General features: G+C 40.1%; 1 protein-coding gene across 1 annotated transcript; it reads right to left on the minus strand.

The window, feature by feature from the left end:
* Positions 1–11,109: 11,109 nt before the first annotated feature.
* On the minus strand, positions 11,110–15,274 carry Spin4 (spindlin family member 4). Its single transcript, XM_052171634.1, has one exon. The coding sequence runs from the start codon at positions 14,795–14,797 to the stop codon at positions 14,048–14,050; it is 750 nt and encodes a 249-aa protein (XP_052027594.1). The 5' UTR covers positions 14,798–15,274; the 3' UTR covers positions 11,110–14,047.
* Positions 15,275–15,764: the final 490 nt, after the last annotated feature.

Here is a 15,764-nt window from a genome sequence, read left to right on the forward strand (position 1 = left end):
GAACTCTGAACCTGTAAGCCAGCCTCAATTAAATGTTTTTCTGAGTTGCCTTGCTCATGGTGTCTATTCACAGCAGTAAAACCCTAACTAAGACACACTCCCTCTTCCGTGATATTTCCTGAGCCATACAGTCAGGAGCTGGAATGTACAAGTATCCTTTGAGACAGAGTTCCCCATGCCAGTTGATCTCTGCATTGTGTCCAGTTTTGGTTTAATGTGATGACCTTCACTGACTGTAATGAGAAGCTTCTTTGATGAGGCATGGTACCTATAGTTGTTTATGAGTATGGGGCTAAGATTTAGAATATAGTCTGAAATTATGATCTAGCAAAGTGGCACTAGTAGATTCTTTTCTAAGAACTGTGATCACACTAGCCCTAAGAAGTTGGTTATGTTTCTAGTTTCAGGTATGATTTCCCTGCTTTTGAATTAGGCAGCAATCCCTGCATGCTACTTGTCTCAGTCTGAGTTTCATTGCTGTGAAGAGCTTCCATGACTACAGCAACTCTTATAAAGGGAAGCATTTAATTGGGACTGGCTTACAGATTCAGAGATTTAGTCCATTATCAAGACAGAGAACATAGCATGAAGCCAGACACAGTACTGGAGGGGGCGAGAGTTCTGCATCTTGAGCCACAGGCAGCATGAGAGTGTGTTCCACCTTGGGTGTTGCTTGAACACAGGGAGACCTCAAAGTCCATCCTCACAGTGACAAACTTCCTCCAATAAGACCAAAACCTACTGTACTCCAACAAGGTCCGATCTCCTAATAGTGCTATTCTCTACCGGCCAAGCATTCGAACATATAAGTCTATGGAAGCCACACCTAACCAAACCATCACACCGTGCCTTTGTGGGTACCTTGCCATGATGGCTATTATTGTGGTTAACTGGATAGGACTATTGTTTCCCTCCCTTAGCAGCTTGCATAGTCCTTTCTTTCTTTCTTTCTTTCTTTCTTTCTTTCTTTCTTTCTTTCTTTCTTTCTTTCTTTCTTTCTTTCTTTCCTTCCTTCCTTCCTTCCTTCCTTCCTTCCTTCCTTCCTTCCTTCCTTCCTTCCTTCCTTCCTTCTTTCTTTCTTTCTTTCTTTCTTTCTTTCTTTCTTTCTTTCTTTCTTTCTTTCTTTCTTTCTTTCTTTCTTTCTTTCTTTCTTTCTTTCCTCATTTTTTGGATTTGGTTTTTTTCGAGACAGGGTTTCTCTGTATAGCCCTGGCTGTCCTGGAACTCACTCTGTAGACCAGGCTGGCCTCAAACTCAGAAATCCGCCTGCCTCTGTCTCCCAGAGTGCTGGGATTACAGGTGTGCGCCACCACTGCCTGGCGCATAGTGTTTTATATAATCATGGAAGCTAGGCCACAGAAAAGAGGCTTTTCCTTAAGCTCTGCTGTATCTTTATCCCTGTATATCTTGTAGGCAGGACAAATTTTTGGTCAAAGGTTTTGTGGGTGGGTTGGTGTCCTTTTTTCTCCACTGGAATTCCTACCTGGCTACAGGAGATGACCATTTCAGAATCTCTATCCCCAGCTGGGAGGAGTCTCAGCTTGAGTCACCTTTGTCAAAAACCAAGTGTCTGAAGGTATGCAGGTTTATTTCTGGGTATTCAATTCTATTCCACTAATTAACCTGTCTGTTTTATACCAGTACTATGGAGCTTTTATTACTATTTTGAAATTTTCAAATAAGTATTTTGTGTCAATTTGACAGAAAACTATTCAACACAATTAAACCCTTAACTACTTGATTCACAAACACATCACTGTCAAGCCCTGGTCTTGTTCATCCCCAAGATGACATATTAATAACATCAAAATATAAAATATTTTACAAACTTAAAAATTCACATGGTCTTTACAAATTCAAACATTTTAAAATTCAATCTCTTTAAAAAATCCAAAGTCTTATTTAAAACCTAAAATCTCTTCAAAAATTCAGTCTGCAAAATCAGGCATAAGTTAAATAATTCCTTATTTCAAGAGAGAAATGCCAGAACAGTCACAATCAGATCAAAACAATGTCCAATATCTGGCATTTAGTCATGATCTTCTGGGCTCCCCCAAGTGGCTTTGGTCACATCTCTGACTCTGTAACACACACAGGTTCTCTTCTAGGCTCCAACTGGACCCACTACAATGCTGTTCCTGTTCTTGGTGGTCATCTGTCCAAATTGGGTATAACGATTAGTAACTTTTGGATGGATCAGGATCACAGACTGATTTGTAGGCTTCCAGCAATTCCTCAGAATTCATCTTGTTTATTTTCCAAAGATAGGGATATTGGATATTTACATTGATACAGTAACCTAGTAGGTAGTAATGAAACTCCCTTCCCATGCTTTAGGCTTTAAGGGATATTGAGGTCTTCAAAAAACATTGCTAAAGTCCTTATAACTAATTGTGACAGCATAGCGGAGAGTGTGTACAAAACAAAAAAGTATCCCAGACTTCAGGGGAAGCCCAGTGAGCAATGTAGGGCTAAGTGCGAGAGTACAAGGCAAGCCTTTGAGATCTCAGACCCTTAAGTCTCAAAGGACTTGGTGGCAGAAATGCTTCTTGAGTCTCAAAAATCATTAAATATGTCCAAAGTTCAAAGCACAGTGTCCCTATTAATGGTCATTGATTTTGGGAGCGAGGTGGCTTCTAGTAGGGCCCAAAATTTTGGTGATGAAGACAGTCTGGAGCATTTGTCCATTTTCACATTTAACACGAGTGTGCAATCCTTGAGAGGAGGTTGGTTCTCCTTCAGAAAGGAGATGGGGCACTGTTCTTTTCAAATTATCCCTAATTTTCACACTGTGCATGGCTCTGGCAGAAATTTATAACCTGGTGGCTTTGTGAATTCCTGATTGAAATAGGGAACAAAATAATCACTGGAAGTAGAGGGAGGGAGGGACCTGGGAGGGAGAGATGAAGGGGAGGGAAAAGAGGGGATCAGGATCAGGTATTGGAAGGGACAGGAGAAAGAACAAAGGGTCAGGAAATTGAATAAAAATATGTAGCAGTGGGGCATGGGGAACTGGTGGTAACCACTAAAAGGTCCCAGATGCCAGGGAATGGAGAAGTTCCTAAAACCTAATGCAGATGACATTAGCTGAAGTACTCAACAAAGGGGAGACTGAACCTGTAGAGACAACCTCCAGTAGATAGACATGCTTTCCCCTCCCCGCCCCGTTGAGTGATGGGACCACCCACCCATCTCAAAAATTTTAATCCGGAAATGTTCCTGTCCAAAAGAAACACAGCGACAAAAACTGGAGCAGAGACTGAAGGAAAGGCCATCCAGAGACTGCCACACCTAGGGATCCATCCCATCTGCAGACACCAAACCCAGACACTATTGCTGATGCCACCGAGTGCTTACTGACAAGATCCTGGTATAGTTGTCTCCTGAGAGGTTCTGCCAGTACCTAACAAATACAGATGCGGATGCTGGCAGCCAACCATTGAACTGAGCACAGGGACTCCAACGGAAGAGTTAAGGGAAAGACTGAAGGAGCTGAAGGGATTTGCAACCCGATAGGAAGAACAACAGTATCAATTAATCGGATCACCCAGAGCTCCCAGGGACTAAACCACCAACTAAAGAGTACACATGGAGGGACCCATGGCTCCAGCTGCATATGCAGCAGAGGATGGCCTTGTTGGGCATCAGTGGGAGGGGAGGCCCTTGGTCCTGTGGAGGACCAGCATAGGGGGATGCTAGAGCAGTGAGGCTGGAGTCAGGGAGTGGGTAGGGGAGCACCTTCACAGAGGCAAAGGGGAGGGGGCGAGGGGCGATAAGATGGGGGGCTTGTGGAGAGGTAACCAGGAAGGAGGGTGTCATTTGAAATGTAAATGAAGAAATAATAATAATAAGAAAGATCTAGAAGCTGAGTCCCAGGGTAGTTGTGGGACAATATAGGTGGTCTCCAGGTTCAGAGGAACTAGTTTGGATTCTCTCATAGGGTAATTCAAGAGGTATCTTCCTGGAAAACAGTAAGAATTATCAACAAGCTCAGATTTTAACACATCTTTTCTGATTTCAATGTAATGGTGTAAAAATCCATCCAAGAGAGAGTGTTATGTGCTGACATTGTCTTCCAACCAAACATATTTATTGAATATATTCTGTCTGTTCAGCATGACACTGATGTTTAAGCACCTCGTCTTACTGTTTCTATGGCTGTGAGAAAACACCGTGACCAAAAGCAAGCTGAGGAGGAAAGGGTTTATTTGGCTTTCATCTCCACTTCACTGTTCATCATAGAAGGACATCAGGACAGGCACTGAAACAGGGCAGGAACCTGGAGGCAGGAGTGATGCAGAGGCCCTGGAGGGGTGCTGCTTGTTAGCTTATTCCTCATGGCTTGCTCAGCCTGCTTTCTTATAAAACAAAGGACCACCAACCCTGGATGGCCTCACTCATGATGGTTTGGGTCCTGGCCCATTGATCACTAAGAAAATGCTCGGGCTGGAGAGATGTCTCAGCTGTTAAAGGCTAGGCTCACAACCAAAAATATAAGACAATGCTCCACAGGCTTGCCCACAGGCTTGCCCACAGGCCATTCTGGTAGGAAGATTTGCTCAATTGAGGCTCCCTCTTCAAGGCCAAATGACTTCAGGTTTGTGTCAAGTTGATCTAAAACTAGCTGGCCCAGACCTTGATCAATTAAACCACGCAATACTGTTTGAAATGTGAGTAGTGATCAGGCATATTTGATCACATTGCAAATGAGAGAACATCATCAGAGGATTTCTGCACACTCACGTGACTCGTAAGAAGTTGGGATTTTTTCAGTCCTGATCAGGTTACCTGCTAAGCTTGTCTGTGCTCGCTGTCCCCTGATCTCCTTTGTTCCTCAGAATGGACGCGGTAGCATCCATAGCAGTGGAGAAATGGATGCCAGGTATGTATGGCAGAGAGAATAGGCAGATCAAAAAATGGCCAAACCAGGAATCAGCTGAACAGCAATGAAACAATAAAATGACTCCTAATGATATTTGGCTGTACTTGTAGATTGGTCCCGTATTCAGTCTCCATCAATCCTTCCCTTATTGCTCAGGGAACCCTGAGGAAGAGGAGGCAGGAGTGGGGAAGACAGAGGGGACACCAGAAGACAGGCCTCCTAAAACAACTGAGCAAAGCTTATATGATCTCACAGAGACTGAGGCAGCAAGCACAGGGCCAGCACGGGCCTCCACCAGGCCCTCTGTGTGTGTGTTACAGCTTTCAGTTAGTATTTTATGGCACGCCTGGATACATAAATGATTCTTATGCCTTCTCTGATTCTTATGCCTTCTCTTTCATTTTTCTGTTGTCTTGGTTTGTCCAACTTCAATATGATGGGTTTTGTATTATCTTGTTGTATTTCATTTTGTTATATTTTGTTGTTATTGCTTAGAAGCCTGTTCTTTTCTACTGAGAGACAGAAAGGTAGTGGATCTGGAGGGGAGAGGAGGGAAGGAAGAACTGGGAGGAGTAGAGAGAGGGAAGGGAAACTGTATTCATATTATAAAAAATGTGGTTAATAAAATGATAAAAAAGAAAAGTCCCTTCTGCATTCATCAAACAATTAAAAATGGCAAGAAATATTTCTCAAAGATAGAGAGAAGATTTTCTCAAAGGTAAATAGAGGGAGGGGAGGGAAGGAGAGAGAGAGAGAGAAAGAGAGAGAGAGAGAGAGAGAGAGAGAGAGAGAGAAGAAAGTTGTGTTTAATAAAGTACTGTACTATCTGGGGAGGTCTGGCTTATAAAAACCATGGCAAAGCCTTGTTCCTCTGTACTCTAAGAATCTATGGTTTAAACTAACCTAACCTGGAAAAAAAAGCTGAGTTTTTGGGAACGCTCAATGTTATTCCTCATTCATTCCCACCAATGCAGGTAATCACAGAGTTTGATTATTCATTCCTTCATTGCTTCTTATGCCAGTGGTCTGATAGAACCAGTAGAACTGTGCCTCAGGCACGACAATTGAACCTAATTACTCATAGACTAAAGACCAGATAAGGGACTTCTCATACAATTAACAGGAAATTATGGTGAGTTACATGTCTTGCCAGATTAGGTCAAAGGCCACAGTTAGCCTAATTCTATAATAAAGGTTAATGAGTCCTGGCTAAGTGACTTTCATTTGACTTGTATTGGGACAGAAGCAGCCACATTACACATATGGTGTTACCATCCTCATTGGTCACCTTAGGAAAGAAGTTGGTGTTTTCATAGGAAAAGGGGAAGAGTCTCTAGTAGTTTTCCTAAATTCCACAGGTTTGATGGCCCAGAGTAAGTGCGTAAGGGAAAAAGTGTATCTGAGTAATGAATAGAAACAATTTTAAAAAGTTTTGCATGCCACAAAGAAGAGCATAGGAGAGGAGGTCAAAGAGAAGAAGATGGAACCAAGTTGTTACGTAGAAGGCTACTGGTGAGGAATCCATACGTGAGCAAATAGCTTGTGTGTGCACAAAGGAATGGTCATCTGGTAATTAGGTTAGAGGAGATGCGCTAATCTATTCAGGCACATGTGACATACTTTTCACAGCTGAGAGTTCTGTGACAAGGTTATGAAAACTTAGATATAAGGAATCTCTGAGTATGTTGCTAAATTATTGTCTGAGATCTAATCACAAGGCTAGATGCAGCCAGCATTCTTGATTGGGTGGGTACAACGGTCAAATTGTGTTACCAAGGAAAATATATGTTACTATTATTTTTGAGAATCTGTGGTTCAAACTTTGATTAATTTTTGATAATGCCTCCCAGTAGACAGCCAGAGGGAGAGAGAACAGGAGACCTATTATATCAAATGTGTCCCTTAGGGCAACAGACCTCCTAAGTTGTCAGGAGTGCCTTAATCATGGCCTTCCTGAGGGGGGAAAAAAGACCTTCTCCACCTTTAACTATAGAACCAGATTTCACTGTGACCATAAACCTGTTCGGTTAGTTAGGTCAGACCTGCTGCAAAGGGAAACTTTACAAATGAAAACTAATTTAAGAGGGAAGAAGGACTCACCATGGAAACAAAATCATAGTTATTAGCAGGGAGAGAACATATAGAAATACCACCATTCACATGCTGTGTTCCTTCCCACTGTGTATCTGAAGAGTAGTGTGTCCAGGGCAGGAATAGGAGAGAGTAGGGAAGGAAAAATGAAGTTCTCACAGTATACATACATTGACCTCAAACAAGCCGGTGCCACCAACCACACTATAAGGAAGAATAATAGGCCCTGGCGCTGGAAGACTATAACAGGCAGTCCTGATTTTCCTTTTGCCTCCAGCTTGTATGAAGGTACAGTCTTGGCCAGAATCCATCAGTTAGAAACAGAAAATAGGCTCCTGGTAGCCTACAGTGGGTAGAAGTGGGCAGAAGTTTGTATGCCGAGGAGTAATGACAATTCAGAGTCCCACACTGGTGGACCGGTAGAGAGCCACATCAACCCGACTATGGTTAGCCACCATAGATAGCATCAGAGTGAAGAGAGGCCAAGGTAGGCAAGGGAAAAAGCAATCTTCACATTATGTATGGATTTCCTCTTGGACAAGCTGCTGTTGCTGGGGACAAGTCTCCATTCATGCCACCAGATATGCTGAGAATGATGCACCAAAGGCGCAAGGATAAAATAATCGACTGGACCAGAATGGATATAAATGACTTTATAAAGGATACCCTCTGTGTAGAAGAAACAGAAACAAGGTAAATGAATTCTCAGAGAGAGAATTGTCCCCAATAAGTAACTGGAGTCAATTCATAACAGTTAAGAAAAATTACTTTATCTTAACTCCCAAAGCCTCTGTGTGAGGTATCTGGATAAATATATGTAATTCTTAAATAAATAAATAAATAAATAAATAAATAAATAAATAAATAAATAAATAGAGCTGGAGAGGTGGCCCAGCAGTTAAGAGCATTGACTGCTCTTCCAGAGGATGGGGTTTGATTCTCAGCCTCCACATGATGACTTATATCCTTTACTAACTCCAGATACAGGGGATCCAATACCTTCTTCTGGTTTCTAGCTGGCTCTAGGCATATAGATGATGCACAAACATATATAAAACATAACAAAGTAATAATTTAAAGACATGCACAAAAATAACAAAAGACATACACAAAAAATCAAAATAATAATTTAAAGATTTAAAAACAAATAACCAAATCATTCAGCTCAAAAAAGAAGTAGGGGTATTACTATTGTGTTAAGTAGTAAATACTTGAGCACCATTTGTACGTTCTAAGATTTGGGGTGAAATAGCACAGGTCATTAGTACTTAGGCTCTAAATATTTACAAATATTCTATCACTAAATTCTACTGCCTAAATGTTTGTCTAAGACCTTAAAAGTTACGAGGTCAGACTCTGAGTAGTTGAGGTCTGATAATGTGGGAATTTATGTGTTTTGTTTGGGGGTTTGTGTCTATATTATCTCCCCCAAGTTTCTTCTCACAGTCTTGGCTGTAACACGAAACCTTTAACTGTACATATTCTATCTGAATGTATCAGCCACCCAATTTATTTCCTCACGTTAACTGTTTGTTTAAATGGCATCTATTCTTTGATTTTTCTCTCTATATACGGACTAGCATATCCCCGAACCCAGCCATGTCTCTGTTTAACTCCAGTTGTTTTGCATTTCCTTCTTAGCTATCTTCATATACGTATGACATATATGTCAGCAATACAGTAGAATACTCATTCCAGAAAATGTGCTAGGAGAAACAAGAATCTGCCTTCACTTACTGTGATGTAAGTTTATGTACTGGGGAATCAAAGACTTTGTTTCTGCCCATTTCCTCTTCAGTGTTAAAACAGTTAAAAGCCTTTCTCTGATACTCAGAATGAAAGAACTACAGTATCACATTGTAAACATACAGGATCTGAATTTATATGCGTAGGAGAAAATTACTTTCCTCCAGACAGGAAAATCTCAAAGAAATTAGAAATTTGGACAGATGTATTCATTTCCCAGTAGAGTGAACCTCCTTCTGATTCAAGCAATCAGGTGTAATAAATTTTACTAAGGTAACTTTTACTATGGTAACTTTTACTATGGTTCTAGTCCAAAACCTAGGAAAGTTTATAGGGTAACACAGTATTCTACCCTGACTTATTTGTTCTATATGCTTCAGAATAAGTCATATTGTAGTCTCAATGGCTAAACCAGAGTTATATCTAGACTCAGACCCAGCTATGAATATAGCTTGATCTTGGTATATGCTCAAATCACTATATGACAACATAAATCCTAAAGTTCAGAACATAAAGAACAATTCATAGTTATCTGTCTCATGATATACTCTTTAAGAGAACACAATTGTCTACATAATTTAATGCTCTATCCTTGTATCTCTTTAGGCCAGAAACAGACTTTTCATTTAGTCTATGATCTAATGTCAGATAACAGTTTAATTCATGGTTCATGACTTAGGGCCTAGATAGACTTTTTTTTGGCTAAATCAGGAAGATTTTTGTTTTGACCACTGCTAGTTTCCCAAAATAGCAAACTCCCAAATTTGAAAAAGACCATCAGAATTAGGGTTACCTATTTCTAGCTGTTACAATGTAAAATATCCTAATATCTTACAATAAATGTGTGTAAAGTCTATGTCTGGCCTAGAAATCTGAGAAGGTTGATGCATATATACATCATGATGCATATATGTATGTATGTATATATAATGTAAGCTCTGTTAGAAGTTGAGATTTCTGTCTTCTTTATTCCATCCCTAGGACTATGGTCAGGTCAACTCCAGTGTTAGGCAATGAATGTTGACAGCAATTAGCATTTAAAAGATTCCCTACAAGAAAACCAGAATAAATTCCACTTGGATTAAAGTTGGTCTGTTCTCATAGAATCAACGAAGCAGGGTTCATAGGGGGCTACAGAGACTAAAGAGACAATCAGAGAGACTCTATGGGCCTGAGCTAGGCCCTCTGCATATATGTTATGGTTGTGTAACTGAATGTTCTTGTGGGACTCCTAGCAGTGAGAGTGGGGAGTGTCACTGATTCTTTTGCCTGCTTTTGGGATCATTTTCCTCCTAGCTGCCTTGTCCAACCTTAATACAAGGGGAGGGGCCTAGTCTTATTGTAACATGATATGCCATGTTTGGTTAACATCCTGGGAGGTCTGATCTTTTCTGAAGAGAAATGGAAGGAGTGGATTTGGGGGTGAGGGGAGATGGAGTGAGGGACTAGGAGGAGAGGAAGGAGGGGGAACCACATAAGGTATGAAAGAAGAAATTGAACAGAGATGTGTAGCAGTGGGGGATGGGAACTGGGGGTAGCTACTAGAAAGTCCCAGATGCCAGGAAGCAAGAGGCTCCCAGAACCCAACTGGGATGACATTAGTTGAAATACCCTACAAAGTGGAGTCAGAACCTATAGAGACCATATCCAGAGGTTAGGCATGGCCCCTGCTTAAGGGGGCCACCCACCCATTTCAAAAATATTAACCCAGAATTGATTCTGTCTAAAGGAAATTCAGGGACAAAGAGTGGAACAGAGACTGAAGCAAAGACCATCCAGAGACTGCCCCACCTGGGGATCCATCCCACCTGTAGACACCAAACCCAGACACAAAGTACTTGCTGACAGGAGCCTGGTATGGCTGTCCCCAAGAGGCTCTGCCAGAGCCTGACCAATACAGATGGAGATGCTCTCAGCCAACCATTGGACTGAGCATAGGAACCTTAATGGAGGAGTTAGGTGAAGGACTGAAGGAGCTAAAGGAGTTTGCAACCCCATAGGAGGAACAACAATATGAACCAACCAGTACCCCCAGAGCTCCCAGGGACTAAACCATGAACCAAAGAGTGCACATGGAGAGGCCCATGGCTCCAGCTGCATATGTAGCAGAGGATGGCCTTTTCTGGCATCAGTAGGAGGGAAGGCCCTTGGTCCTGTGGAAGTTTGATACCCCAGCATAGGGGAATACTAGGTAGGTGGGTGGGGACACACCCCCATAGAAGCAGTGGGGAGGAGGAATGGAATAGGGGGTTTGTAGAGGGATAACTAGGAAGGGGATAATTCAAAATGTAAATAAATAAAATAAGTGATAAAAACATATAAAAATAAAAATAAAATATAAACAGTTAGTAATTCATGTGGACATTATTAGAAAAAACAAGAGTCACTACTATTATTGGTTATAGTTTTATTTGTATATAATTTATTTTTAGTAAATATATAAAACATGAGCACCAAATTCATGACAGTGTTTGCCTCTGCAGAACAGGTGGTATGGTACTTGCAAATTAATTTATTAGCCATTAATACTGATGAATTGCAATATAAATCTGCATTTAAAGCAAACATGTCAAAGTATAGATATTTGCTAATTTGGAGTGGAGGTAAACAAATGTTTTCACATCTTTCATAATTTTTTTATATTTTTCCTTATTTTTCTAGTAAATAAAAGAATACAAAGATAATTATACTATCATTATAGCTGATGATTTTATTACATTTTCTGAACTGGGCAAATACAAAATGACATAAAGCACACAAAAATAATCAGCCAACTTTATAATATAAGCAACTTTCAACTTTGTGTGTAATTGACAGAGGATATATGTTCTGTAAATGACAGAAAAATATATATTCTGTATTAACAAAAATTCTGAAAAAGCCAACTGACACTGGGAAAATATCAGTGAATGCATTAAAGATACATAATACATTTCATTCCCAGGATTCGAATGTTTTACGGCTTAGTCTCAGGTAATTTTTAAAAAATATTTCTAATGCTATTTCACTCAGTCATTTATGAAGTTTAACAAAGCCTCATAGAGACAGCTTATGAAAAAAATGAAAAAACCTGTTGTTTCTTAATTCAATTAAAACTACAAAGAGTTATCTAAAACTGTAATTTTACTTTGGAATGCAAATCCAAGTATAAATATATTGTTGGTAAATAAAATACAACAAAATAATAAATGGCTATTTTACCATAACCAAGTAGGATTTATTCCAGAAATAAAGGTTTGGTTTCATTTACTAAATACCTAGCTTTCTAATAAATCATGCATCAACAAATAAAAAAAAAACCTATATAAGTTTAATAATGGAAATTGAAAAGACATTGATAAAATCAAGGAGACTTTTCTAATAGTAGTGCTATATAAAATCAAGAACAGAAGAAATTTCTAAACATGAATAACTACTTACCAACATTTAACGACAAATCACACATGAAACAATAAAGTCATTCTCATAAAAATTAGAAATAGGACAGGCATGTCTGCCATCATCATCATATAACACTGCTCTGGAAAATCCAGCTAATGTTATACTAATAAGTATAAGCATTAGAAGAAATAAAGTTATCTGTATTTACATACAAAATGATTGTATATATCAAGAAAAATCCAAAAGTTTCTAATTTAAAATCCAATGTAACATATAGGATTAAATAAACTCATTGGATAAAAGATAAAAATATAAAATCTGTAGATTTGCTTTATTGATAAAAATAAAAAGTTACTTATAAGAAGGAAAAATATTCAACTTATTACAAAATTTGATAACTGCAAAAATAAATTCCATTTGATATGAATGACCCATAGGAAAAATGTTATGAAAACAAGATAAAAATATTTAATGATCTACCAAATCTCTTGTGTGTTAAGAATATCACTATTAATTTTATTTTTGTATATAAAAATACAAAAAAAAACCACCCCGATGCAATTCTGATAAGTATCAGACCCTTTCAAAATATCAATAAAATGCATTGGTTTTTCTCTTGAAAGGATGAATGTTGAGGATATATTATAATAAGAAAGAAGAAAATAACTATTGAAAGGGAATTTGTTATTCCAGTTTCTGAAACTCATGGTCTGGTATTATGTTTAAAACTAACTTTTGCTCAGAAATTTGAAAAGAGTAATTTTTTTTAAAAAAAGTCATTTTTACAGTAGAAAATGTAATGCAAAATATTTAGAGTTGAGTCCCTATGTATAAATGAATTTCAGGTAGATAAAAAAAAATAAAGATTATAAGAGGAAAAACAAAGTGAATATTGGTATGACTTAGGTTAGGGACACCTGTCTGAAAAAGATAGGAAACTAAAAATTTATAAAAGGCATAGACATTTAAAATTATAAAATTAAAGTTTTTAAAGTTGTAAAGTGAACAATAAAGTCAAGATTAATAACAATATAAAATTCATTAACACATAAAAAAGTTTAAATGCACTTTCATTGTAGACATTCCTATAACTTTACATTGAAAATCACAACTGAATGTATAAAAAACAAAGGATAGGAATTAGCAAATCAAAAAAGAGAAATATCCCAAGTAGAAAAAAATAAGTCTCATTGAGTCAGGTAAACATCAAAGAATCAGGAAAACCACGGGCCTTTCTACCTGTCAGCATTTCAAACATTAAAGACCAGTGAATGGCAACCTTGCAATACTTCTTCAGACTAAATATATGCCTACATAGCAGTTCTATAGAAATAAGAGCACCTTAATACAATAAAACATTACTATGAGTAAAAAAAAAAAAAAGGAAATAAATGGCCGCCAATACCAGAACGGATACTTTGGAGCACATCTGTATGCACTATGAACACGGCGGTGAGAGGAAGCATGAGAGTGAAGGACAGAGATTGACTGTGCCGTTCATCAAAAAACTGTATCATCTGGCAGGTCAGTTTTACAAAAGCTACGTCGAAGTTTCTGCTTGAGAGCAGGGAAAATATCCTAAGAAAAAAATGCCAAATTCTCAAACTAACTGGAAGAATTAAAAAGGCGCGCGGGGGGGGGGGGGGAGCAGAAGACACGTTGCACAGTTTATCTACTTTTGAGTTGTTTCGATGAATCCAAACACTTCTTTTTTTTTTCTCTTGGCAACCAATTTAAATGTTCAATTATAAAACAAATAAAGAACAAAAGTACCAACATATACTCGAGTCAGAACTGGGAAACAGTCAATATGGAGGCACAGTAAGATTTAGTTAGTCACTGTCCGGAACTTTTGACCTCAATATTGTCCTCAGAAAAACCTAATTTTGAGAACAGAAAATATTTACCTCTAACGGCTCCACAAGTTTTGCAAAGAGTTCTATAAACTTATGGGGTTTTCACCAAACCGTAGACATAAATGTGAATATCATCATCAAACTTAATGAAGTAGACAGATGGCTTGGCTACCACCTGATGAATAAAAATCCCCGTTCTCTTGGATCCGTCGTCTTTGGCGTGTTCCACCTGCTTGCCCACAAGACTGTCGAGCACCTCCCCAGGCTCCTGTTCCGCTGTAGGGAAGTAGTAGTTGGAATCTGGAATGATACGCAGGTCACCATCTTTGTAGTCGTCCAGCAGGGTGTACATATAGAGGACCGGATCTTTCTCGTAAGTGATGTAAAACCAAGTATCCATTATGGGGGCTCGTGCCAACACCATACCCTTCCACTCATCTTTCTTACCGTGCTCACCTTCGAACACATGCCCCACTGCCTTCCCAACCAGGGAGTCGGCCAGGCGAGAGTCAACGCGAGGAGAAGGAACTCTCTCAGGAAGAATCTCCAGCGCTAAAACTCTCTTGTCTCTGTGCAGTTCTAGTCCGTACACACTGTCTTTGCCATCATACTTGATGATATACAGAGTGGGCTTCACGGAAACCTGCTCGAGCACAGTACCTTTCCATTGCTCCACGGGCTCATTGCCTTCTTTCCAGCCGTGTTGAATGCGGCAGCCCACGATGTTCCTATGAGTGAGGAAAGTGGGCTTACGCCGCTGCTTCTTGTGAGTGTGCCTTTTCTTCATCAGGTAAGCGGACACGCCATCCACCCCAGTAGGAGGCACGGTCGGAGGAGACATGGCTCAAGGCTCCGGTGGCCGAAGTAAAGCTGCCCTTTGCTTAACAAGCTAACAGTCAGCAGTGTCCAACGGCAGATATTTTTCGCGATCCGAGAGACTGTATCAGTCCTCTTTTCGGATTTTGTCAGAAACGAGCTAACTGACTGGGAACTGAGACAGAGAGTGCCTCTCACTAGTGCTTTTTTCCTCCTTCAGGGAGGGGTGACTGCAACAGTGATGGCTAGAGAGAGATGGCGGGCTCCCGGAGTTCTGTCCGCCCCTGGCGCCTTCCCGGACTCCCAAGCCCACGTCCCAGCCAGAATCCGCCACTTAGCTGTTGTTGTCAACGCTGCTGCGGTCGCAGAACGGCAACAGAGAAGAAGTCGACAGTTAACGTGGACTGGAGAGAACAGAGATGTTTGCGGCAACGAAAGTGCAGGCAGGAGCACGTCTCCCAGCAGTTTGCGTTTTGCGCGGCCTGGTCTTGGCAGCGCTTGTCAGCTTGGCCAATCTGCGAAACCCGGATTTTTGTTGCTTAGGGAATCCTCCCCCTCTGAGCCCGCCCTCTCCTTTCCTCCACCCCTCCCGCTTCCGTCCTGCCTTCCGCTCCTGGGGCAGCCACACTGACACAGGCGCTCTCCTCTACTTCTGTGGCCCCCAACCGGTTCATTCCCACCAGAACCAGACAGTACAGCTCCCCTCCTCCCCTGCAGGCTGTCTGCAGCCCAACTGCATACTTTACTGAGGCTCCATCTGCTTTCTATCTTCCAGGAATTCCTCACAAGCAGAAAAAGAAAAGTGAAAAAGAAGGAAAAAAAATACGTGGGGTGGGAGGAATTGTATAAACAAATCTACAATTTCTTTTTTAAGGAATTTGAAACGGGATTGGGGAAAGGCCGTGCACAGTCCACCATGTTAACTTAAACTCTCCTTTATATTTTCTGCCTCATCATTCGTCGTAATGATTTTTTAGTATGTTTTTCTAAGT

This window comes from Apodemus sylvaticus, chromosome X, assembly GCF_947179515.1.
Source record: "Apodemus sylvaticus chromosome X, mApoSyl1.1, whole genome shotgun sequence".
Taxonomy (NCBI): Eukaryota; Metazoa; Chordata; class Mammalia; order Rodentia; family Muridae; genus Apodemus; species Apodemus sylvaticus.

Excerpts from the sequence above, each read along its gene's own strand:
- Spin4 (XM_052171634.1), bottom strand. The coding sequence starts at position 14,797 with ATGTCTCCTCCGACCGTGCCTCCTACTGGGGTGGATGGCGTGTCCGCT.